Source organism: Prionailurus bengalensis, chromosome B3 (assembly GCF_016509475.1).
Source record: "Prionailurus bengalensis isolate Pbe53 chromosome B3, Fcat_Pben_1.1_paternal_pri, whole genome shotgun sequence".
NCBI classification, from domain to species: Eukaryota; Metazoa; Chordata; class Mammalia; order Carnivora; family Felidae; genus Prionailurus; species Prionailurus bengalensis.
In genome coordinates, this window is record NC_057355.1 from 114,357,471 (window position 1) to 114,383,832 (window position 26,362).

Genomic DNA, 26,362 nt, shown 5'->3' on the forward strand with positions numbered 1-26,362 from the left:
AGAGTTCTCTGACTTTGCCTAACAATGGCTCCAAAGAAATAATGCACTTCGGTGGTGCCCTCACCTCTTGTGGGAGGAGGACAGAGGATGTCAGAGGGACAAAAGGAGAGAACACTCTCCTCCCATTAGATATTTGGGGCCCAAATATAGGATCATGGGTGTTTCCTGGCCCTTGTAACAACTCTGACTAGACCAGCAGCTGAGTTAGCAGTGGGACATAGTCCCACGGCAGGTGGGAGGTGTGTGGAAACAGAGAGGTAGACAAATTTGCTCAAGGTCACACCACTTATACCAACTATCTCATTCTAGAGACCATGCTGTCAACTACTATTTGATTCTGCTGTATGTTTTGGGAGAAGGAATGAAATTTGTCATTGCCAATCACAGGGGTAATCCAGGATCCAGGTTAAGACTTGCTGCACATGTATCAAATCATAATCTAAATGGATAGAACTTTCCATTTTTACCTGACTCTGCCAGAGATGATCTTATAGCTCAGCACTGGGTTAAGTTTCAGGTGGGTTATCACTCCCCTTAAAGCTGAGTGGGCCAACCCAGGTGGGCAGAGTGGGCACTGCTATTTGAGAGCTGGGTTTGTGAGTCCCACCTTGTTGAGGAGGTGGAGTAACGCTTCCCGTAGGCAGCTGTGCCTCATGTAGAAGCTGATGATGGCCAGGTTGGTGCTATAGTTATGCAGGTAGAAGAGGCATTCTTGGTAGTAGGTGTTGTTCATGATTTTCCCTTCAGGAATCACCTCCAGAGAGAGGCTCTGGGTCCGAAGGGTAGTTTCCAGTTCTTTCAAGGTAGCAAAATAATCATCATCTTGCTGACAGGAAAGGAGAATGCAAAAGAAAAATAAAACTCAGTAAATTCTCAGCAGCCTCTGAAAATATTGCTTTCAAAGAGTATTTAGTAATGTGGAAACAACCTTACAATACAGTTTTACAATTCTCCATCATGCTATAACACTGTGTTTATAACACCAATTTCATTCAAAAACATAACACAGAAAATTCACGAAAATCTAGATATTACTTAAGTCTGGGTAGGGGATTATGTATAATTTTTATCATTTAAAAAATACTTTATTGTAGTTTGCTTTTTTTTTAAATGGACTTTGTATTACTTACCTAACCATATAGAGTTACTTACCTAATTATGTAAAATGGAAAGAATAAAATCTAAATCTGGCAGCTCTGAGCCGGGACTGCCACTATAAGCTGAGTGGACACTGATTCTTTCCCCAGGTCATTACTGCTCCTGAGCTTTCCTCCCTGAACCGACTCTCCATCTGCTGTCTTCTTACCAAGGACAGGAGTGGCCTCACTGTGGACTCCAGGTACTCAACCACATCTTGTACCAGTCTTGAGCCATGACTCAGCTGATTGAGGTCAAAAGGGGGCTTCAGACAGCGACTGAACTTCTCCCGTGCAGCAGTGAGGTTCCCGGCTTTGAGGCAGGCCATGCCCCAAGCATGCCACGCTCCAGTGGGATCAAGGCCAGTCTTTGTGGAGATCTGGAGGAAAAACTGCTCCTTTTAGTGAGAGGCACCTAAATTCAGTGAAAGTCCCAAAGACCAATTCTTTCCCATTGTTGCCAATCATCTTCCTTCCCCATCATCCCACCTGCCATTACTCCCAACTGGCAAACTTGTCATGCTCCAGATACTTCCCTATGGCCAAGGACAACTGAGAGATGACAATACCTGTTTGCAAGGCCAGGCAAAGGCAAGTCATTACAATTGGGTAGAGGTAAGTTTTGTCTTGGCCTCACCTCAACACCCAGTTGGTAGTACTCAGCTTCCAAAAGCTGGTTCCTTAGCCTGGTTACTGCAGCCGGCTGCAAGATCTGATCCAGAGATGGCACGTGGCGATATGAAGCAGCAACTAAGATATTCAGCACATCTACCTTGCTGATGTAGCTACAGGGAGGAAAGAGGCAAGGCAATGAGGCTCTACCGAGTCTTACTAAGAATAGTTGCTGCTTTAATGTTTTCTATTTCAATTCCAGTGCGAAATATGGTAATGAGAATTGAGAGGTACACAGACACTATGAGAGAAGGCTCTGGAGTCAGACTCTCTGAATCTCAACTCTATCACTTAGCAGCTCTATGACCTTGGGCAAGTCAGTTAACTCTTCTCTACCTCAGTTTACTCATTTGTAAAATGGATATAAGATAATTTTAAGAATAGAATGAAATAGCCCAAGTAAAAGGGCTTAGCATTGAGTCTAGAATTTTGAAGGTAATCATTAAATACCAGATATTAATACTCAGAGTAGGGATGTTTACAACTAGGAGATTCATAAATTGCCCACTTGCTTTTTGGTTCTTTAGAACTGCGTGCTAGGGAGAAAGCACAGAGACTATCAATGGCCTGGCCTGTATTTCTGGTCAGTACAGAAGCCACGTCACTACTTTCCTTGGAGATGCTGCTGGGAAAGGGCAACCTGGTCCTTCATTTGGATTCTAATCTCTTGGACTTGACATCTTCTTCCCATGCTTAGGATGACCCCGTGCTACAGCCCATTAGCACTGCCATCTTTGATCTTACTCCTGATACCTGGTGATTGTAAAAACCTTATGGTGACAGAGAGCCCAGAGAACTGGGTCATTTTGTACAGTGCTACACTCCAAGTTCTTGAATATAATTGTATATATTAAGCAATATATATTACACTATATATATATGTATATATATATATATATATTATGTAACATATGTTATATACAATTATATGTAATTGTTTAGAAGTCTAGAAAAAAGTTCCATGGATCCTTACTTGTCCATCAATTTCCCTGGAAAGGGATTCAGGACATCATTCATTCTCAACTTAGTGGGAATGGGGTAAGGGAGAGTACATGGTGTAAAAACAAAATTGGTATCATAATGTATTGTACATTTGTCATAACAGGTAAGGGGCGCCTGGATGGCTCAGTTGGTTAAGCCTCCGACTTCAGCTCAGGTCATAATCTTACAGTTCATGAGTTCGAGCCCCGTGTCGGACTCTGTGCTGACAGTGTGGATCCTACAGCCTGCTTCTGATTCTGTGTTTCCCTCTCTCTCTGCCCCTCCCCTCCTCATGCTCTGTCTCTATCTCTCAAAAATGAATAAACTTAAAAACAAAATTAAAAAAATGTGTAAAAAAAATTAAAAAAACAAACGTGTAGTAACAGGTAATGTGAGTTTTGTTTTTAAACATTTATTTATTTATTTATTTAAATGTCTCTCAAAAGGAGGTAAGAGTTAAAAACAGTGGAAAAATACTGTGCAAACCAGGAGTTCTAAATACACATGAGAGATGAAAACTGCAGGAAGGAAGAAATCATCTAGAATGGGCATGTCTGAATCTATAAATTACAAACGTATAATGTAAAGCAATTGTTGTACATTGTAAAGAGAAGCGCACTGCATCTGGGGTTGAGAATCTTACCGAAGGAAACACTTCCTTTTTTAAATTTAATTTTTTTATTTTAGAGAGAGAAAGAGAGCGAGCGAGTGCTTGTGTGCATGTACTTCAGCAAGGGAGGGGCAGAGGACGTGAGAGAGAGAGAGAGAGAGAGAGAGAGACAGACAGACAGAGAATCTTAAGCAGGCTCCATGCTCAGTGTGACCCTGGGATCATGACCTAAGCTGAAATCAAGAGTGGGATGCTCACCTGACTGAGTCACCCAGGTGCCCTGCTTTTTTTTTTTTTTCAGGTTTATGCATTTTTAAAGAGAGCGAGAGAGAGCAAGCACAAGTGGGGGAAGGGGCACAGAGAGGGTGAGAGAGAGAATCCCAAGCGGGCTCTGAGCTGTCAGTGTAAAGCCTGACTCAAAGCTTGATCTCAGTTGGACATTTAACTGACTGAGCCACCCTGGCGCTCCTCCCAACGCCCCCCTCTTTTTTTTAGCACCTTCTTAATTTCTGCTGTCTATAGCCTAAAGTGAATATTTCCTCCACTTATATTAGATTTTGAAAGAAGTATAGGACTTGATGTTAAATTTGTTTTTTCCCCCCAATCTGAATACTTTTTTCTTTTAATAAGATTTTATTTCATTTCCATTACTGACATTTGATGTATATTTAGATATATTTTTATTTTTGCCTTAACTTCTACTTTCTGCTATATGGAGTGGTTTTTGTTCTTTTCACTTCTCTATTTCTGGTAAATGGGTAGATTTTTGGTTCTTTTCATGGTTATTTAAAAAACTTTACTTAACATATACTTATTTCTTCATTTATTAACTTGAAAAATGATATAGACTCTATTGTCTCTTAGTATGAAACAGTGAAATTAACTCCTTTATACTTCCTTTATACTTCCTTCCACTTTCTGTTACACCTCCTCTCGTCTTTCTCAATCTTCTGTTTGTTATTTGAAAAAAAAATTAAAAAAAAAAATTTTTTTTTTTCCCAACATTTTTATTTATTTTTGGGACAGAGAGAGACAGAGCATGAACGGGGGAGGGGCAGAGAGAGAGGAAGACACAGAATCGGAAACAGGCTCCAGGCTCCGAGCCATCAGCCCAGAGCCTGACGCGGGGCTCAAACTCATGAGAGTTCGAGAGCCCAGAGCCTGACCGCGAGTTCGTGACCTGGCTGAAGTCGGACGCTTAACCGACTGCGCCACCCAGGCGCCCCTGAAAAAAAATTTTTTTTAATGTTTTATTTACTCTTGAGAGACAGAGAGACAGAGGGTGAGAGAGAGAGAGAGAGAGAGAGAGACACACACACACACACACAGAATCTGAAGCAGGATCTAGGCTCTGAGCTGTCAGCACAGAGCCCGTAGCAGGGCTTGAACTCACAAACTGTGATCATGACCTGAGCCGAAGTCAGATGCTTAACAAACTGAGCCACCCAGGCCCTCCTTTATAAATTTTTTTTTAAAGTTTCTTTATTGATTTTGAGAGAGAGAGCACACGACAATGTGTGCGTGCGCATGACTGCCTGTGCGGATGTACGTGAGCAAGGGAGAGGCAGAGAGAGAGGGAGAGAGAGAATCCCACACAAGCTCTGCACTGTCAGCATAGAGTTCGACAGTGGGGCTTGAAGTCATGAACCGTGAAATCATGACCTGAGCCAAAATCAAGAGTTGGATGCTTAACCAACTGAGCCACCCACATGTCCCCTGGTTTTGTTAATGAAAATAATAAAACTAGCATTTTTGGAGTACAAAGGCTCTATTCTTAGCCCTTCACATGGATACTCTCATTCTATCTTCATAACTGCCCTGTAAGTATTATTAACACCCCCCATATTATAGAAGAGGAAACTGAGACTCAGAGCAGTTAACAGACTTCTCCAAGGTTACAGAGCTAGGAAGTAGTAGAGATGAGATTCACTGCACTGGCTCTCCATCTTGGGAATTTGCAGGTGAAAACTGAGTAAGGGCCTGAGGCACTTACACTTCAAAGAAAATTATGCTCTCTGCTCCCATATCTGGCTAGGACTGAGTGTTGGGAACACACAACATGAGTCACACATCTCAGATAAGCTGGGAACTGGGAGTTTTCACTGTCAAGTTAATGAATGGAGGCAGAGCAAGTTGTATAGGGATCTGGGGCCTAGTCTTACCTTTTCTATAGATATTTCTACTTTATGATGCAGATTCCTACCTGTAACACAGGGACAGACTAGCCCCCAGTGTGCTTTATAGATCTGTTACCCAGAACTTCTGAGGCAATAGTCTGGATTTGGTCAAGACTAGGGTAGAGTTCTGGCCAAGGCTAAGCATTGGACATTTAGGGAGGGCACATTTTCTTTTAAAGCCAGACAGTCCCACAGAAGCTAAAGGTGCTTCCCCAAATTGATTTTAATTACAGATTAACCAAAGCGTTTACTTTCTTTCTGATGGGGTAGTGCTACAGAACACTCTGCTTTGAGGATCCACCCAGGGAAAAAGAAGGGTAGGGAAGATCACTTGTGATCTGGTAGCAGCATTTCACCAATATCAAACTGAGAAGCAAAACATTTTAGTGGGTCTTACGAGAGAGGAAGGTGAGGTGAGAACTCAGAGTGGGGCCAGAAAAAGCCACCAGATACAAATGATACCCACGTAAAAGAACAGAGACTCATTCCCATTTACCTGTCACAGAGAGCGAGGTCCTGGCTCCGGCCAGCCTTGACGAACATCATCTTGGCGCTGAAAAGAAGCTGCTTCATGATGTCTGTGAGTAGCCCTGCATCCACCTCTGGGTTGGTGAGGCCCTGGGACAGCTTGCAGCAGTGCTCAATTAGCTGGTGGCCACACGCAGTGCTGTCCCGGTGCAGATTCAAGATGGCAATGCACAAGGAGGCACTGGGGGACTGGCCAGGGTGGGAGAAGAGAGAAACACATAGTGAGCTTCGGGACCAAAGCATTCTTCAAAGGCAGCTGGATGGCAGGAATTATTCTTCCTATTTCGCCAGGCTTGAACTACACTGGAGGAAGAAGCCAACTTCCACAGCAAAGTAGGAATGAAACTCAACAAATTGCAGGTGTTCTAAGTGGCATTGCTAAAGCTCTGGCTGCTAGGTTTCGTTCCCATACCGGGAATACTGTGTTCATGTGTTACCTACTTCTTGGGGATGTCCACACATTCCCTCCATTTTCTCACTAGTGCAGATCTTCCTTATTACTGGCAAGGACTATGGAAGTCGCCTTGCTGGAGAAGTCTCTGTTTCAAGCACAGACCCATTGTTGCTGAATTAATATTCCAAAAGCACACTCCAAAACCTTGCATGGTCCCTGGTGCCTACCAGGTACATATTCCCTACTGCAGAACTCAAGGCCTTATCCATAAATAGCTCTTTTCAATCCTGCCTTTTACTACCTATTACTGCCCTATGTTCTTTCCAATTAAACCATTTCCAGTCCCCTAACCATGCCCTGCAATTTTTGACATTGTGCCTTTGCTCAGATGTTCTAGTTTTGCACTCTTTGCCCTTCCCCTATCCTCACTCTCCTTAAAATTTCTGCTCGTCACACTCCTACTACTCTTCTAAGGATCATCTTAAATGCTACTTCTTCCATGAAGCCTTTACTGATCTCTCGTTTCCAAGATGCTCTCCATTTTCTGCCAGTTGGTTTACTTGTCTTAGCTCCCATATTATTATGCTGTAAGTTGACGGCCAGGTCGGGTTCACCTATCTCTGGCATTTCTTGCCATAATTATATGTTGGAAAGAAACTCAAATGACCATCACATTTTATTGCCATTACCTGCTCATAGTAGAATTCACTCCGCATCAGCTCATTTTCCTCCTCATTCAGATCCAAAATCCATTCCACCTCAGCTGCTTTGGGGACTCTCACCACAGCTGAGTATGGAGGGCTTTCACTCTTGGAGCTGGGTGGTGCTGAGAAGAGAAGTGCCATCTGTGTGTCAGTAACTGACCAGCAGTGCAGGGTAGCCCCAACCAGAAAAGTGGCATGAGCTACATGCAGATCCCTGCCTATCTGAGGGTCTCTGTCTCTCCTTGGTCCCCTTTATCTTCTTTAGAAGATCTTACTAGGTATCTCAAACTTTCTTCCCCAGGGAAGATCCCAGATGAGTGTTACAGTGTTTGTCATACAACCCATTGCTTCACACAAGAAACTCTGAAATGTGTATCCTTCTCAAATGGAGGGCTGAGTCATTGGCTACCCTAAAAACTAACTTCTGTGGAAGGATATAAACCGAACTATTAATAGTGATTGTGTTGGGGGAAGGAGGTAGCATTCAGAGGTAGGATGGTGGTGAAGGGGAAATCCAGGAGGAAAAAAAGGAATAACCTATTCAAAGTTAGGGATCAAATTCTTTGGGTGCTGGCCTTCTGAGTGCTGGAAGCTAATGGCCAAATATGGTAGGTTAATATGATGGTAAATTTTAAGGGAAACAGCTTGATAGAAATGCCAATAATTTTCTATATTCCTTGGCCAACAAGTTGTATTGAGTTGCCATTAAGGGTATCAGTTGCAGTTGAAACACTGAAGAAAGAAGAAAGAGCCAACTTGAACATATAAACAAGGAGTCATAGGAATATGACTCAACCTTACCTTCTGGTTGTTCTGGATTCTCCTCTGGCACACTGGAAACAGAAAAATGAAATGCCTGAATTCCTTCTCCTCTTCAGTTTTGAACTTGGTATAGAGCATTGACATTTACACCATTATCCAAGTAAAATATATCAGGGAACCAACCAAACTCCTTTCTGTCCCTCATCTGTCACAGCCACTCACTCATCATTTTCTGTCCCTTCCATCTCTTAAATACCTCTTTAAATGTCCCCATCTCTCCCTCCATCCCTGCCTCAGAAAGGGCCCTCAGCATTTATTGCCAGAACCTTTCCAATGGCTTCCCAGTTGGTGTCCTTGACTCTGTCAACCTACTCTCTATTTTGCAGCTACAGCAAGCTTTCAAAAATGCAAATCTGGTCATGTTATGCTTGTGCTTAAAATTCTTCCATAGCTCTTCAGGGTAAAAGTATTCCACATTTGCAGTTTCAGTCCTTATGACCTAGTCTGGTTATCTCTTGAGACCAACTCCTGCCACCCATGACTTGTGCTCAACCCATAAAAGTCCTCTCCACTCTGCCACTGGCTCTGGTCAATTTCAGTTAGCATCACCAAGCACTAAGTCCTGATGCCACAAGTCAGAGGTCAAGTCTATCACCTGTATGAGGAGCCACTGCTCGAGCCTCTTTATACTTCCTCAAACAATCCACATATTCTCCTGTTGCTACCTTTGCGGTTGTCACTCCCACTTCTGGGCATGCCGTTTTGGCTTCTTTACCTACTAATTTCTCATACTCAGAGGCTCAGATCAGGTGCTATACCTTTAAGAAATCTTCTCACCATCAGGCTAAGCTGTGTGTCTCTACCACTACACTCATCCAATGACCTTGTGGTCTGTTTGTTAAGGTCTCCCCACTAACATGGGGCCCCCTTGAGGACACAGTGTTTATTGCTGAGTAATTGTTGAGTGAGAGAATCCCCATCAATTTACTGCTCATTTCTAATCTCAGCAATATGGTATATGGATATTTGTCTTGTCCTCTACTCCGAGGAAGGCAAGCGGTATGTCAGCATCACAGAACTGGCAATATAAGCATGGTATGTCTTTCTTCCTAGGAGACCAGTGATCATCATGGTAAATGATGACAAAAAGTGTTCATCTTAAAACAAACGCAATAATTCTGTTGAGCAGAATATAAAATCAATTTAAGTCCGTAAACAAAACATGAGTAACTTGCTTTTGAGGAGTTTCTTTGGCTCATATTCCCAGATGGCCTAGGAGTCTTAGTTTCACCCTCCTTTGCTGCTAGAAGAAGTGAAAAAAACTGAGCAACAGTAAGCCAGCAAACAGTCTCAATCTGTCTTGTCAGAGGTATAAGCAGTTTCTGTCATTAGGTAAACTGTGTGTAGGGAGGTGTGGGGGCTGTCCTAGTTGTGGGTGACAAGCCAGGTTGACTAGCTGGATTAGAAATGATGGAAGTGATGCCCAAACATTCAACAGGTGTGCATATGTGCCTTTGAGTCCAGCTGAAACCAGCGGAAGCAAGAGTGGTTGAAAAATTGGTGAGGCTACTGGCCTCAGACAGGAACCATGTGTCCTGATATCAGGAAGAACATCATGTAAGAGTCTTGAGTTCTGCTTCCTCTCACCCCTACTTCCTCTCTTAGAAGTTTCTCTGACCAAAGTCAAACATTTCACTGTAGAGTTAATGACATTTCAGCATGAATGCTAAATTAAAACTTGCTGTAACTGTTCCAGATTTCAGATGCTCTCCACAATGAGACTTTAAGGAGTGTAAGGACAGGGGTGTGGTGGGGGGGGTTGTGGTGCAGAGGTCAATGGATGTAGCGGCCCCACTGCAGGACACTCACTCTTTGTTGTAGTAACTATAGCACTGGTCACACACGCGAGTAGGGCTCTCTCTGCAGCCTTCCACCTGCATTTTCTTAGTGGAGCAGGCACTGCACACTAGCCGGCCACAGCGGCGACAATGATGACGCCTGTTGAACTGAGGAGTGTCATTGGGAAGAGAAGAGGCAAGAGGAGAAGGTGAGATTGCAGATACGGTGAGTACATCTGTCAACCCATTTACTTTTGGTATTAGCCACCTGTGACACACCTAGAATAACCAGGTGCTCAGGCTTCTACTGAGAAAGAACACTTAGTCCTTGCCTTTAAGAAGCTGACATTTAAACGTTATCTCTCAGATGGTGGGCAAAGGTGACCAAGTAATAGAACAGTTAGTTTTGCAATAGTTCCTGACAAGTTCTACCTGTCTGTGGAGGCAATGCGTGAAGACACAGCAAAACGCAGTGGGGAAGAAGGGACTTTCTCAATCAACACATATCACATTTCTTCACGACACTGATGATGATGAGAAAGTATCTTTTTTTTTTTTCAAAATGCTTTTACTAGTACTGTCTTATTCCACTGTAAGAGGCTGATAAATATACTTCTTTCACAGATGAGGGGAAAAGAGTCACAGAGAGATCACATTATCATCGTTCTCATCAGCCCTGAGCTAATAAGCCAGTCAGTACTGTGGTAAGTGTGGTACCATATGTTATCATACCCAGTCCTTACAGTTCCATGGGCCAACAAATATATCATCCCTAGCTTACAAGGGATGTAAAGGGATGCTTTACAGAGACTGAAAAAGTCACACTGCTAGTAAGAGGCAGAGCTGGGATTAGAACCTATGTCCTCTGTCTCCAGAGCTAGCACATAAAACCACTACTAGCCACCTGTCTTACTGTGAAAGGGGAGCTAGAAAGAAGATTGGTTGGTGTTTGGTGACTCCTCCTGCTATATCACTCTGCCTCTGTTTATTCTTTCATTAGAATGGAGAAAAAAAGATTTTAAAATTTAAGGCGGCTTGAAGGTGTCTACCACCTGTCTGAATATAGAAAATATTTCTGGTTGGGTCAAAGATAAACCCAAAGTCTTAGATTTGGTAGTTCTTCTAAAAATACCATTATCAAGGGGCGCCTGGGTGGCCCGGTCAGTTACATATCCGACTTTGGCTCAGGTCATAATCTCATGGTTCAGGGGTTGGAGTCCTGGGTCAGGCTCTGTGCTGACAGCTTGAGCCTGGAGCCTGCTTCAGATTCTCTGTTTCCCTCTCTCTCTGCCCCTCCCCTGCCTGCACTCTGTCTCTCTCTCTCTTCCCCCCCCCTCAAAAATTAAAATAATAAAAACATTAAAAAAATTAAAAATACCAATATCCTCTTAGGGACAGGAGGTGACTATAAACTCCAGGCTCATGAACTGGTGGTTTCCTTTCAGTTCCCCTGCTGGTAAAGCTGGAGACCAACGCTGCTTACCATGGTGAAGCGCTCCCTGCAGCAGACCATGCAGACGCTTGCACTCTCGTCAGGCACCCACTGATGCCTGCCAGGGGGTGTTGCTGGGGGGACAAACTCTGGGGGGGGCTGATTCTCTGGGAAGCTCCTCTCCCTTGGACTGGGGGAACGTACAGTGGAGACACCTGGGAGTCAGAACGAAAGTCAGAGTAAAAGGCGATCAATAGTCCAGCTAATAAAGGAAGGAGGAATTAGAAAATTATAATTTCTCCATGTTTCAACCCCCTACTGAAGTTATATATCCAGCCAATGGTCATCAGTGGCTGACTGTGTCATAGAGAGATACCAGGCATTGAGTGTCTCCTGATGGCAGGCATACAAATACCTATCAAATACACTTATCAGAAAATATTAAGCCTAAATGAAATCAAGCTTCTATATCTACCTATGAGTGTACTGGAAATACAGGGGACGGAGACCCAGACTGCAGGGTGGCAATCAGCAAAACCTAACATGTGAGAAGCTCTACAGGACAAATGACCTAGTTTCCTCCACAAATAAAAAAGAGGCAGGGAAACCAATTGATGAAAAGAGATTTAAGAGGTATTTTAGCTAAATACCATATATGGACATTATTTAGATCTTAATTCTAGAAAAATCAATTCTAAAAAAAAACATTGAGACAACTGGGGAAATGATAATAACAAGAAATCATTAATTTGTTTTTAGGCATGATAATGATCTTATGGTTTTGCTTTATAAATATCCTTACCTTTTAGAGACATATACTGATATATTCATAAACATAATCATATGATATCTAGGATCTGCTTCAAAATAATCCAGTAGAGGGTCAAGGGTATAATGGAACAAGAGTGGCCATCATGAGATGATAATTATTGTAGTTGGGCCATAGGTATGTGAGACTTCATTACATTATTCTACTTTAGAGTTTTGGAAAATGTCCACAATAAAAAACTAAAAAAAAAGGGTAAACCAAAGCTGCTCAGGCTGCCATACGCAGATGCATGAGGCTGTTCATAAAACTGTAAGTCTGCGCCCTTCCCTCAGGTCTGCTGGTTACTGTACAGCATGGCTAATTTTTAAAGTATGGCCATGAAATGCCACAGTCTTTGCTCTATGGTATTCAAAGAAACTTCTTGTCCCTAGCAGAGCAATGTTGGCAGGTCACAGGAAAAGAGAACTGAAAAATACAGTGACTCTCGGCAGTGCCCAAAAATCTCTCCCTGGAATCCCACTCCCTTAATTGTTGGCAAAACAAACACTTGCTGAGCTTCTTCTGAGGAGGGCAGGCCATTGAGCAAGGGGCCAGAAACTGTGGGAAAGGAGGCGTGGTGAAAAGGGGTCAGCAGACATGGCTGAGGCCTTCAAGGAGACTGCATCCTGTGTAGGAGACATAAATGACAAACTGCAGTATAGGACTAAATACAGTCTATCATCCCCATTAGTGAAGTCTGTATTTATGCATTTTGCCAGTCACCAAAATTTATCTGTAACCTCAAAATCAGTATTTGCAGTGCCTTTGTAGACACAGGCAGAGTGGCGAATGAGTGAGTCACCTGACATGCCGGTTTCCATCTGAGGTTGAACAAGGTGACATTCTGCTTTCTTATTTCAGCTCTCATACAGAGGTGACCAGAGGACGGAGATGGTAGGGGACAGCGTGGTGTAGTGCCAGAACCTCTGGCTCTTGGGCTAGTGGGACAGGGTCTGAATCCCAAACACTCATTAGGCACTCATTAGTGGGCTTGCCTCAGGTGAGTCACTCTAACACTTCTAGACCTCTTTTTCTCTTTGGTAAAATAAAGAAAATAAAATCTACTAGGATGAATGGTTTTCAATTTAAGATTATAATCTAAGTGACACACACACACATACATACACTTTCCCTAGGAGCAATGGTCTAGTATTTGCTAATTCAGGGTTTGCAGAGATCTTCTAGAAATACTACTGTAAGTAAAAAAAATCAACTGTTAAATTTTCTGGGATATAGCTGGAATGGACAAAGGAAAACAATGACTAAGAATGCTGTAACTGAAGGGGGCACCTGGGTGGCTCAGTTGGTTGAGCGTCAGGCTCTTGATTTTGGCTCAGGTCATGATCCCGTGTTTTGTGAGATTGAGCCCCACATTGGGCTCTGTGCTCATAGTGTAGGGCCAGCTTGGGATTCTCTCTCTTCCTCTCTCTCTGCCTTTCCACACCCCCGCCCAATAAATAAATGAACTTAAAAAAAAAAAAAAAAAAAAAAAGAATGTTGTAACTGGAAATGAAAAAAGAAGCAAAAGAATTGGAAATAAGGCAAGATTGAACTAACCAATGGGTAACCTTCAGAACCTGTTCTTACCAGGAGCAGCAGCAGAAGAGAACTCTGCTGATGGAGATCTAGACAAGGTCTCAAGGTCTGAAGCCTGCCCAACTTCCTGGAGATGAATCACAGAATCTGTAGAGAGGGAAAATGCTGACAAGATATATTCTACCATAAGCATCTTTCCTCACCATGCTAGGCATTTAATTTAAAGCCTTGTTGTTTGCTGAATGTTATCACATGATTCTACTAGGTATAAAAAGTATGCCAGAGGTACTTTCATGCTTCTTAAACTCCTCAAAAAGCAAAGGAGATAAGGAAGCAGCTGCTAGGATTTTATTTTATATCTATCTATCTTTTTTAAAAATATATATATAATACACATACATATGTATTATGTATACATATATATACATTTTTTTTTTTTTTACAAAAAAATGCCCAGAGGGAAATAGAAGACAATTAAATGATAGCCCTGGAGGGTAGTGAGTAAGAAAAAAAAAAAGCTGTCTGGGAACATCAGCTGACATTCCATTTTACTCATTCTAGAAGAGGCTCCGCTCGCATAGTAGTGGTATCTGAGGTGACCCTGGGAATAAAGCATACCATCAATACAGAATGACAGTACTTTAGAGTCCACTGCACTGAGGCCAGACAGAGACCACTCCCAGCATGTTTTGTTTCCCAAACCTTTATTGTCTGCACAGTTCTAATCTACCATCCCTTAATTTTGGTTAGCCTGCTACTTCCTCCAGGGCCAAGAGCTCTCCTATATAACAAAGAGCTTTCTCTCCTGACATGTATTCCTTTCACTCTTGATCAACTCAACAGAAGAAGAGAAATTAAAACTAGGGATGTAGTATGGTGTGTCTTCCTCCAGGTGGAGCACCCATTAGTATGTTGGCAGTTACCTGATCGTTTCTCCCTCAGAGAGTACGGGAAATCCAAGGCTTTTCCTGCATATCTGGAAAGCAGTGAGTCAACCTCATCCATGGTAAAGCCAATCTCCTGCCCAGTTAGCAGCTGCTGCAGAGTCTGCACAGCCACAGTGGCCCAGTCCACTTTCATGTTCATGAGTAGCTGTTCCAGCATGAGGAGGGGGTTAGAAGACAAATGGGAGTAGTTGGCCCGGTGTGGCTCAGGTAAGGTCAGTAGAACCTGTTTGTAGGATAGAGTCACACAATAAAGAAAACAGTACACTAGCATTTCAGAAGAAAGTCAAGGTTCTTATTGCGGGCAGGGGGTGGGGGGGGGCAGACAGAGGATCAGGGACCAAAGGCACATGGCCAACTATTAGAATTGGCTAGCAGTCTTTTAGGAAGCAAGGCTGAACTCCTCTATTTAAATCTTTCAGGTGGCAATCAAGAAGTACTTTAAGTACCTTTACCTAGATGAGGGGTTGGCTAACTTTCTCTGTAAGGGGTCAGATAGTATGTATTTTAGGCTTTATGGGTCATAAAGTCTCTGTGGCAACTACTCAACTCTGCCAATATAGCGTGACAACAGCCATAATCCATACATAAAGGAATGTATGGACTGTGTTCCGTAAAAACCTGACTTACAAAAGCCGGCTGAGAACTGGATTTGGCCCACAGGTGGCACCTCTAGGCATAGTTGAGCTCTGCCTGATCCTTAAAGCCAACATTCTGTCTATTCGAGGCATTAGTAGAATGAGCAATATAATAGTAGAATGAGGCATTATTAGAATGAGCAACAGGAGGCTGTCTAAGTTAAGCACTTCTAGGGTCCTATAGGTAAATTATGTCTCTAAACTCCTAGATGTTGTTATCACTAGATATGAAATATGTTCATTGGGTCTGCTCATTGCCAATTTTCAAGGATTCATTCACCCATTTAGGTACAGTGCATTAAAAAAAAAAGAGTGCATTTTCCTTTGGAACATTTTATGTAGTTGAACTCTTAGCAAGTGAGCAGTGGTCATATTCACGGCACTTGTACTTGTGGGGTGAGGTCCATACTCACCGCATGGTAGATATGACTGCCAATTGGAATCATTAGAACAGTGTCAGATGGGTCCATTTCTCCCCAGACCCTCCTTCACTAGATTACTTTTTCTAGTCTATAATTTCTTCTGTTAGTGTCTCTAAGGTTACACATCAAACATAAAGGCCTCATTACCTAGACAGCTAATTCTTTTTTCTTTAGCCCAGACTAGGTTATCAAGCAGTGGTTTGAAATCCTCACATGAGAATCCCTTTGGAAGATAGCTAAGCCCTGTCCCAAGAGATTCAGTTTTATTTATTTATTTATTTTTAAATTTTTTTTTTTTTCAACGTTTATTTATTTTTGGGACAGAGAGAGACAGAGCATGAACGGGGGAGGGGCAGAGAGAGAGGGAGACACAGAATCAGAAACAGGCTCCAAGGTCTGAGCCATCAGCCCAGAGTCTGACGCGGGGCTCGAACTCACGGACCGCAAGATCGTGACCTGGCTGAAGTCGGACGCTTAACCGACTGCACCACCCAGGCACCCCTCAAGAGATTCAGTTTTAATTGATCTGGGGCAAAGGTCAATGATTGGTTTTTGTTTTTTTTTTCTAAGTCCAAGTGATTCTACCATATAGTCAGCATTGGGAAGCACTGATACAGCAGACACCAGGGAAACCATGAAGAAAAGTCAGGAGGACCACCCAGAATTCACTTTGGGGGCAAGGCAAGATGAGAATGACTACTCCTAAGGGACTCAACTAGGATATGGTGTGCTGTTACGGTAAAGGTTTTATACAGCACAGACCAAGAATGGCAGGTGCCTGGGAGAAGAGCCATTGAAAGCATAAGTTCTGAAGTGGGAACTAGGCCGGCAGTCTCTCCCCCAGGGATGGCTTCCCACCACCCCATTTTCTTCCTGACCTTGGATCCTATGTATAGCGCCTGGATTTCACGGTGTCGGACAGCAGACAGGTCTCCGTAGAAGTGGGTGGTGAGGTAGTTGGCCAGGAAGTGAGAAGCGGCTAAGCTAGGGTGCTGGTCAAGGGATTGCTCTGTGACCTCAAGGCACATGGTGGGGTCAGGAATTCTTCGTAGGAGCTGTTGTAGGAGAAGCGTAGAGGAGAAAGGTGAGGACCATAAAGAACTCAGTCCAGCCCTGTTTTGAGAATGAACATTTAGGTTTATTCATTTTGGATTAATCCCTTCTCTGTACTCTTTTTTTCTGCCATCTCTGTAGCTTCACAAATGATGGCTTTGACCAGAGTTTAGCAGAATCCTGGACTCAGCTGACCATTTGGTATAAAAGGCAAGGCCACGCACCTTCTGCTGAAGATGACTATAATCATCTTGAGGACACAAAGGACTCTTTAAGGACATGAAGGGACAGAAATGAGACTGCAAATGCTTTGCATGGGATTCAGCATGAACAAAGTCATCTGAATTGACTAAACTTTTTGTATTATCCCAAAAGAAAAATGGCAAATGATGGAGGCTTACTTGCAGAGCCTTTTCATGATCTCCTTTTTCTAGAAGGTGGAGAAGATGCTTTTGATGTAGGCTGATTAAATGCTCTCTTGGAATGGGGTAGAGGCAGCCCCACTCTTCACACAGTCCATACTCCTGGAAGGAAACACACACGGCTTGAATCTCTTTAAATCACCGGCCTTGTCACACATCCAGCTTTTGCCAGATTTTTCTCAGCAGTCTTGAGTCTGCTGGAGTCCCCAGGAAAGTCTGGTAAGTGTTGATGGGAAGTTCATTATTGGATTAAAGTGGGTTCATAAACTCAAAGGACTACAGTGGCAAGGGAGTCATGAAAACGATTGAAGTACGCTGATGATTAATATCACTTTCTTCTGTGATCTAGTATAAAAAAGAAAAAGAGGACATCTAGTGACTGACATTTGGTGTCAACCCTGGGGAGATAGTAAGGAAATGGGGAATACTGAGAAGACTGTCCAAAGGAGACAGTGCCGAGTAATGTATGGAATTGCTGAATTACTACATTGTATGCTGAAACTAATATAACACTATATATTAATTATATTTGAATTAAAATACATAAACAAAAGAACAAAACAAAACACAAAGGAGACAGTGTCTACTCAGCTCTGACTGTTACCATATATGCAAGGCCCAGTGTTGCCAGACTTCAAAAATTAAAAAAAATTTTCTTCAATCAAAAAATTTCCATATTTCAAGGGGCGCCTGGGTGGCTCAGTTGAGCGTCTGACTTCGGCTCAGATTATGATCTTGCAGTTCATGGGTTCGAGCCCCATGTCGGGCTCTGTGCTGACAGCTCAGAGCTACAGCCTGCTTCGGATTCTGTGTCTCCCTCTCTCTGCCCCTTCGCCACTTGCGCTCTGTCTCTGTCTCTCAAAAATAAATAAACGGTAAAAAATTAAAAAAATTTTTTTCCATATTTCAAAATGTCGGGAAGAGATCACAATATGAAAAATTAAAATTTGGCTGACCAATACTGCATAGGCCAAACAAACATGCTGGGCATTGGATTCCATCTGTGTCCCCATTTGCTAGTCCCTACTCCCAATTTGTGAACGTTGGATTAAAGTTTCAGAGAACGTCCGAGTATTTTAATGTGGTGCCATCTGGAACGTCCTCCCCACAACTCTGCCACCTCGTTTGGAGTGCTTCTTGGTTTCGCAGGCCCCATTAGGTGCCCTGCCTGTGCTCCCTCCACAATCTGTCACTTGATATATTGCAGTCATCTAGGGATGTGCCTCACATCACCACCCTTCCCCAAATGTGAGCTGCACAAGGTCAAGGGCTAAGCTTAACTGTCTTGTCTCACCACCACGAAGTAGAGTGGCAAATTACAGATGAGCAATAAAAGTTTCCTCAATGAATGAATGAACATCTGAATGAGTACATTCACATTTTGAACTATGGTATATTTAGCTCCTTAAAAAATGAAATTCTAGGGGCGCCTGGGTGGCGCAGTCGCTTAAGCGTCCGACTTCAGCCAGGTCACGATCTCGCGGTCCGGGAGTTCGAGCCCCGCGTCGGGCTCTGGGCTGATGGCTCGGAGCCTGGAGCCTGTTTCCGATTCTGTGTCTCCCTCTCTCTCTGCCCCTCCCCCGTTCATGCTCTGTCTCTCTCTGTCCCAAAAATAAATAAACGTTGAAAAAAAAAAATTAAAAAAAAAATGAAATTCTATTTAGCACTCAAATGTTCAATAAACATTTGAAAAGATATTCAAGGTCATTAGTAACCATGGAAACGTAAATTCCAACAGTAATGAGATCTCATCTTATAGGCACAAAGGGAAAAGCTGGACAATACTGAATGCTGTAAGAATGTGGAGCAATAGGAACTGCAAGTGGACAACTGGTCTGAAAAGCAATTTCTAACATCTCGGTAAAGGTGAGGATGCTCATGCCTGACGATTCAGCAATTTCACCACTAGCGCTACATTCTGTACTTAGGGTGTACAGTGTGGGGTGACAGTATAAAAGCATCAATTGTATTATTCTCTACACTTTTCTGTACGTTGGTAAATTTCACACACAAAAAGAGAAAAGAATGTGATGTAGTTACCAAGAAAATGTAGACATTGCAATCGCTATCCAAATACCACCAGGATTCTTCACAGAGCTAGAACAAACAATCTTAAAATTTGTACGGAACCAGAAAAAACCACGAATAGCCAAAGCAATCTTGAAAAAGAAAACCAAAGCAGGAAGCATCACAATCCCGGACTTCAAGCTTATTAAAAAGCTGTAATCATCAAGACAGTATAGTACTGGCACAAAAACAGACACTCAGATCAATGGAATAGAGAACCCAGAAATGGACCCACAAACGTATGGCCAACTAATCTTTGACAAAGCAGGAAAGAATAACCAATGGAATAAAGACAGTCTCTTCAGCAAGTGGTGATGGGAAAACTGGACAGCAACATGCACAAAAATGAACCTGGACCACTTTCTTACACCATACAAAAAAATAAACTCAAAATGGATGAAAAGACCTAAATGTAAGACAGGAAGCCTCAAAATCCTCGAGGAGAAAGCAGGCAAAAACCTCTTTGATCTTGCCCGCAGCAACTTCTTACTCAACACGTCTCCAGAGGCAAGGGAAACAAAAACAAAAATACTACTGGGACCTTATCAAAATAAGAAGCTTCTGCACAGCGAAGGAAATAATCAGCAAAACTAAAAGGCAACTGATGGAATGGGAGAAGATATTTGCAAACGATATATGAGATAAAGGGTTAGTATCCAGAATCTATAAAGAACTTATCAAACTCGACACCCAAAAAAACAAATAATCCAGTGAAGAAATGGGCAAAAAACATGAATAGACACTTCTCCAAAGAAGACATCCAGATAGCCAGCCAACACATGAAAAAATGCTCAACATCGCTCATCATCAGGGAAATACAAATCAAAACCACAATAAGATAACCACATCACACCTGTCAGAATGGCTAACATTAACAACTCAGGCAACAACAGATGTTGGGGAGGATGCAGAGAAAAAGGATCTCTTTTGCACTGCTGGTAGGATTGCAAATTGGTGCAGCCACTCTGGAAAACAGTATGGAGGTTCCTCAAAATATTAAACATAGAACTACCCTACAACCCAGCAAGTGTACTACTAGGTATTTATCCAAGGGATACAGGTGTGCTGTTTCGAAGGGACACATGCACCCCCATGTTTATAGCAGCACTATCAACAATAGCCAAAGTATGGAAAGAGCCCAAATGTCCATCAATGGATGAATGGATAAAGAAGATGGGGTACAATGGAGTATTACTTGACAATCAAAAGAGAATGAAATCTTGCCATTTGCGACTACATGGATGGAACTAGAGGGTTTTATGCTAAGCGAAATTAGTCAGAGAAAGACAAATAACATATGATTTCACTCATATGAGGACTTTAAGACAGGGAACAGATGAACACAAGGGAAACGAAGCAAAAATAATATAAAAACAGGGAGGGGGATAAAACATAAGAGACTCTCAAGTATGGAGAACAGACAGAGGGCTACTGGAGGGGTTGTGGGAGGGGGATGGGCTAAATGGGTATATCATTATTGCATTATATGTTAACTAATTTGGATGTAGATTACCAATATAAAAAATAAAAAAATATATAATTACTTAATAAATCTAAAAAAAAAAAATGGGGAAAAAAAAAAAGAAAATGTGAACATTGATACATGGAAAGGGGTCTACACAACCAGGTAAGGAGTTTCAACTCTGAGAAGAGGAGAAAGGGAACTACCACTCAGGAAAATAGTACCTTTGCTTCTAGAATCATGTTCATGACAGTTGATGGGTCCTCAAGGCAACAGTTCCTCAGGGTCTGCCAGTCACACCATACCACGGTAGCTTGCAAACCTAGAATCTAAGGGGAAATAGAAAGAACTCTCAAACCACACTGCAGCTTCCCCTTCCACAAACAAGTCACTGGAGTTCCCAGGGATGGGCCACCCCTAAGTTTGTGTCCCAAAGTCAGGCTGTCAAAACTTTCCAGGAGAGAGGAGAAATTAAAGCAAATGAGGCAAAGACTGTTTGGAAAAGTGAGTGAATGTATCTGAGAAGCATACTCAGGGAGCAAAGGCTGGGCAGGGAGGTCAGGATTGGAGCCTTTCACTTAACAGGGCAATCAGAGGCTTCTGTGTTTCACAACTTGTGCAGCCTTCTGGGGTCATTTGTCCTATGCTCCTCCATCTCAAAACTACCCAAGATATTCTCCCAGCTTGAATGTTCCGTGGGATCGTCTTTCATGCAGCATTTAAGCTCTCCATGAGAAGTGCTGAGGAAAAGTGGAAAGAAAATCTCTTTCACCTGCCATTTTCACTTTCTCTGATGGGGCTCTGGACTCTGGTTGCAAGTACACATGGAAAAATCAGCATAGATTTTATACTTGCTATGTAGCCATATCACCTAAATCTGTCTCCTTGGGCCTCTTGATCTTGAATATAACACTCATCTGCAAATAATCGTTCATTTGGAAACTGTCACTTTCATGCAGCCTTTCAAAATGGCTGTTGAAATTTAGCTGAAATTTAAAACAATCTTTAAAAAAGATATAATTGAGATTAAGCTCTATAAAAACGCTTGAACAACAACAAAGAAGACATAACAGACATAAAACATGCACAAAACTCAAATACACATGTGAAAGAGGCTTTGTGGACTGTTATTATTATCCTTGTTTGATGCATTCATATTTAAAATTATAAAAGGAAATAGATACATGGTCTCCTCATTGTTTACCTAAAAACAGAAGCCAGATCTAAAAACAGATACAGAACAAAAGCCAGGCCCAGATCGTCTGTTTCTTAAAATTTTTTTTTTTTTCAACATTTATTTATTTCTGGGACAGAGAGAGACAGAGCATGAACGGGGGAGGGGCAGAGAGAGAGGGAGACACAGAATCGGAAACAGGCTCCAGGCTCCGAGCCATCAGCCCAGAGCCCGACGCGGGGCTCGAACTCCCGGACCGCGAGATCGTGACCTGGCTGAAGTCGGACGCTTAACCGACTGCGCCACCCAGGCGCCCCAAGATCGTCTGTTTCTTAAAATCCACCATCACATGAAAATAGGATGGAGCTGGTAATATAGTGGGAAGCCTATTTCCTTCCTCTCGATGCTGGGACCCATACCTTCTGATACACCCGCAGCTCTGCTAGCTTTCTCTGTAGCTCACACTTCAGTCCATCTTGGACAGTTGTGTCTGAGATGCAGTATGCTAGGATCTCCAGGCACCACTCCAGGGGCCACCTGTCCATAAACTGTAGGGTTAGCCGACTTCTCAGAGATGCGTCCTTCACAGGAAACAGGAACTGCCAACCGTCTTTGTCTATAGGATGAAAAGATACCCAAAGATAGTAAGTCTGGCACTGGAAGAGCTCAAGAATCCAGTTTACTTCTTAAGAAAAGGGCTTTGCTCAATTTCATAAAACAGGAGCTTGGAGGATCCTTAAGACCCATCTGACCTTAATTAATGTTTATACTTGGAACCATTATGTAACAAGCAGAAATGCCATATACCCTTATGTTTCTCTTTATGCTAACTTAATCACAGTCATGAGATTTTCTGAACAGAGAGAGAGAGAAGGAGAAAGGAAAAAAAGGAAGAGAGGAAGGAGGAAGGAATAAAAGATAGAAGAACAGATGTATTTTGAAATACAGAGACATCTCCATATTTTGGCAGGCTGCACAGATAGCACCATTTCAGACTCGGCTTGTAGGTGGAACCTCTGGTTTTCCCTGCAATTTCCACTCTGTGAAATTCAAATATATAACTGCTTGAAAGTTATTTCAGGTAAACTAGTTTCACTCCCTCCATACCCTCTATCATTATTACTTAGTAGATCTTTCCCACACCCATTTCACCGATCTGAAAACAATTAATTTCTAAGCAATTAAGACTGCACAGCCCATCAGGGGATTTCTCCACCTTCTCTAGGAAGGATTTTCTCCTTTCTGCAGGGCAGTCAAGCCCTGGATTGAGAAGCCATTCCCTACAGCATGCCTAACCCTTGCTCCCCCCGTGGAGTGTTCTAGGTCATTGCTCTCAAAGCCCTTAAAAGTTCCTTGGGAGCTTTTATACATGTACCACTGACTAAGCCAACCAGGCGCCCCCACATTCTGTTTTTATGAATAAAATTTTAGTAGAATGTACTTATGGTAATTTGTTTACGTATCACGTATGGCTGCTTTCATGCTATAATGGCAGAGTCCAGTCGCTGCAACCAAGACTGTATGGCCTACAAAGCCCTTTACAGAAAAAGTTTGCTGATCCCTGTTTTAAAGTAAACATTTGTTTGAATCCCATCCTGGGCTTCTGGGGGTTGTGCTCAGATATATGTAATTTATAGAATTTTCCAGGGATTGTGATATGCAGTGTTGAGAAAGTTGGTTATGAGTGCCCATTCCAAAGGCAGATGGAAAGGTAGATGCCCATTCTAAAGGTAAGCTCTGCTCCTATCCTGGGCAAGTTTTCTACCTTCTGAGCCTCAGTCTCCTCTTGGTATCATGAGATACAGTGGCACCTTTCTCTAGAGTTACTATGAAGATCCAATGCAATGATACACTCACTGAATGCTCAATGTTATTACCACCAGGGAAGGGGAGGCATAGCTTTCTGCTCACCACATGCCGCGGCACAGCTCAGGACCGCATCCTTTATGTTGCTCAAGTCATCCACATCTCGCCCGTACACTTCTGTGAGCTGAAGGGCTTGGGGCCAATCTCTGGCCACCAGGGCTTCCTTGAAGGCCTCAGTAAGCACGTCTAGAGCACTGGGAGAGTGCAGGCCCAGGAGGACGGTAGACAGACTGGCCCGACCACAGAGACTCACTGCCAGGCCCTGCCCCTGCTCAGTGGACCGTCGTAGGGGCTCCCAGGCAGCCATGAGGGAGGCCTTAAGCATAGGGAACTGTTCCAGGAGGCGTTCACACTCCTGGGCTACCTGCTCTGCGCTCAGAGGCACTTCCCTGCGGCCACGAAGCTCCTTCCATGACAAGCTGGGCTTGGTGAGCTTTGACCCCTGGGAAGCTCCTAGACAGGCCACTGTGGCCAGCAGCTTTGAGCGGGACTTAAGGAAGGCCAAGGCAGAAGAGGTAAGGGCTGGGAGTGATGAATCCCTTGGGGAGGAGCGGGGCTTTCTCTCCAATGTGGGATTCCCAGTTGGCTTCGGGGAGCTCAGTGTAGAAAGTGGGAGGTCATCCAGGCAGTGGGAGGTGTGCAGCTGGACCATGACGCCCAGCTGGGTCACAAGGGATGATGTCTGCTGACTTTGCTGGGAAGAGCAAAGGGCAAGATGCTCACAGCAGCAGTTAACAATGACCTTCGGCACACTCAGGTTGAGCCCCTCTCGGGCCAGAAGGACTGCCAGCCTGGACGGAGAGAAGCAGAGGGCATGTAAGACCTGAGTGCACAGGTATATCACCCAAGTTCAGAATTTTTTTATGCTTATACAATCTAATGTAAATGCAGGCTCTTTGTTATTCTTACTCTCTCCCTCTCCCCCCAGCCTCCCCCCCCTCATCCCCCCCCCCCCACCCCAGACCAAAGGTAGCCTATTAGAGCCACTGCTCTGCCCTTGCTTTTTCGTTTGATTACATATCTGGGAGAACTGTCCATATCCCCCTACAGAGAGACCACCTCATTCCTATTTACAGCGACACAATATTCCATTATAGGTGGAACCATAATTTAACCAGTCTTTTATTAGTGGACAGTGGATTTTTCTGATCTGTTGCTACTACATATAAGGCTGTAATAAAATGACTTTCGATAAACACCATTTTTCACATGTCAGTAAAGCCACAGGATAAATTCCCCAATGTGATTGCTAGATCAAAGGATATATAAATTTGTTTTTTGTAATAAATATAGACAAATGTCTTCCCACAGGGGCTGTACCAATTTATATCCCACCAGCAATCCACAAGAATGCTTGTTTTCCTATGGTGTAGTCAACTCATGAGCTATCAAGTTTTTGGATTTTTGCCTATTCATGAATGAAGATTCACCCCTTAATTTTATGCTTGCAACATAAATGTTGCGAGAGGTGGTGAGAGAGAAACAACTGAAATTGAACTTTAATGTAGCTGTGTAAGAGTAAGTGCAAATTAAGGGAAAAATCTGGAAGAAATCCCTACTCTCTGTACTGAATTCAAGCACCACCCCACTGAGCACTCCTTAATGAAACCATTAGGAAGGCCCATCCATGCTTAACTCCCACAGAGTAGTTCCTACCTGTCTGGGGGAACTTGTCGCTCAAGCAGGAGGTGTGACACAAGTTGGGAAGAGCTCTGTTGCAGGAGAACAAATGGATTTCCTACCTTGACTTCCATGTGATCTGCAAAGAGAAACAAAGTGACCTTGGTTTTCACCAATGACTGCAATAGCTCAGAGCCCTGTTTCCCAGAATTAATAAAGAAGTGCAGTATCAAAATGAAGACTATACTGATATAGTCAGTAATACTTTCTGACTATAGTCAGAAAATACTTGATATTTTCTACGTAAAGGGTATTCTCAACATGACGCTGACCACAAGTTGACACCTTACCACTGCTCTAAAGACTTCCAACCACAGACAAACTTTAGTGGGTAGGTTTGGCCCCAAACAGCTCATCCTGCTCTCTTAAATAGGACTGAAGTGCACGCAGTACTCTCTCTGTGGACTCAAGCAAGAACCTGGCCCTCAGATCATAGACATGATTCCTCTCTGGGTCCTCAAATCCACAATGGTCTGAGAGAGGTGTTTTTGCCATTAATGCAGTCAAAATTTATTCGGTACTCCCATGTGCTGTACAGCTGTACCCAACAGTGAGCAAGCAGGGATGAATAAAACACAGGGATGAATAAGAGGGGACCCTATAAATCTAGCGTTCTTGGCTACTGCTGTACCCAGAACCTCTTAATTGAGCACCTTTCCTCTTCCCTACCTTAAACACTTGCAGGCCAGTCACAACTCCCTTTCCTCTTTCTTGCTACTTACCGGGCTCAGAACTCAAACTCCGAAGGAGAACCGCGGCCATGGTGCTGCAGTAACTGAAGAAGGTACCTAGGTAGTCAGTCTGTCTGCTGCCTGCTGGGGTCTGTCTGCCCAAATTCTTCTGGAGGAGCTGAGTCTGGATGTGCACAGGGTGGGCCTCTGCCTCTGGAGCTTTCTGGGCCGCCTGCTCCACCAGTGAGGAGAGTGGAGTACTCCTGGGCTCTGGGAGGAGTTATGGCAAGAGAAGGGATGGAGGCCTTAGTCTCTGCTTCCAGCTCTGGGTCAATGGGGCATCCTATAGCTCGGGTGCTATGCTTACAAGGCAGCTATAAAGTCC

General features: G+C 43.2%; 1 protein-coding gene across 1 annotated transcript in view; it reads right to left on the bottom strand.

Moving 5' to 3' along the window:
* ZFYVE26 (zinc finger FYVE-type containing 26) overlaps positions 1 to 26,362 on the bottom strand; it is a 69,026-nt gene that overhangs the window by 13,176 nt on the left and 29,488 nt on the right. The window contains exons 19-35 of the mRNA XM_043554362.1: positions 26,029 to 26,247; positions 25,283 to 25,385; positions 23,672 to 24,417; positions 22,180 to 22,376; positions 20,811 to 20,915; positions 17,037 to 17,159; positions 16,461 to 16,637; positions 14,502 to 14,748; positions 13,630 to 13,725; positions 11,286 to 11,449; positions 9,834 to 9,970; positions 8,004 to 8,035; positions 7,188 to 7,324; positions 6,073 to 6,293; positions 1,774 to 1,921; positions 1,307 to 1,516; positions 608 to 826 (exon numbers count right to left, since the gene is read on the bottom strand). Coding sequence (XP_043410297.1) covers positions 608 to 826; positions 1,307 to 1,516; positions 1,774 to 1,921; positions 6,073 to 6,293; positions 7,188 to 7,324; positions 8,004 to 8,035; positions 9,834 to 9,970; positions 11,286 to 11,449; positions 13,630 to 13,725; positions 14,502 to 14,748; positions 16,461 to 16,637; positions 17,037 to 17,159; positions 20,811 to 20,915; positions 22,180 to 22,376; positions 23,672 to 24,417; positions 25,283 to 25,385; positions 26,029 to 26,247 — 3,281 coding nt within the window. The remainder of the gene's footprint in view (positions 1 to 607; positions 827 to 1,306; positions 1,517 to 1,773; positions 1,922 to 6,072; positions 6,294 to 7,187; positions 7,325 to 8,003; positions 8,036 to 9,833; positions 9,971 to 11,285; positions 11,450 to 13,629; positions 13,726 to 14,501; positions 14,749 to 16,460; positions 16,638 to 17,036; positions 17,160 to 20,810; positions 20,916 to 22,179; positions 22,377 to 23,671; positions 24,418 to 25,282; positions 25,386 to 26,028; positions 26,248 to 26,362) is intronic.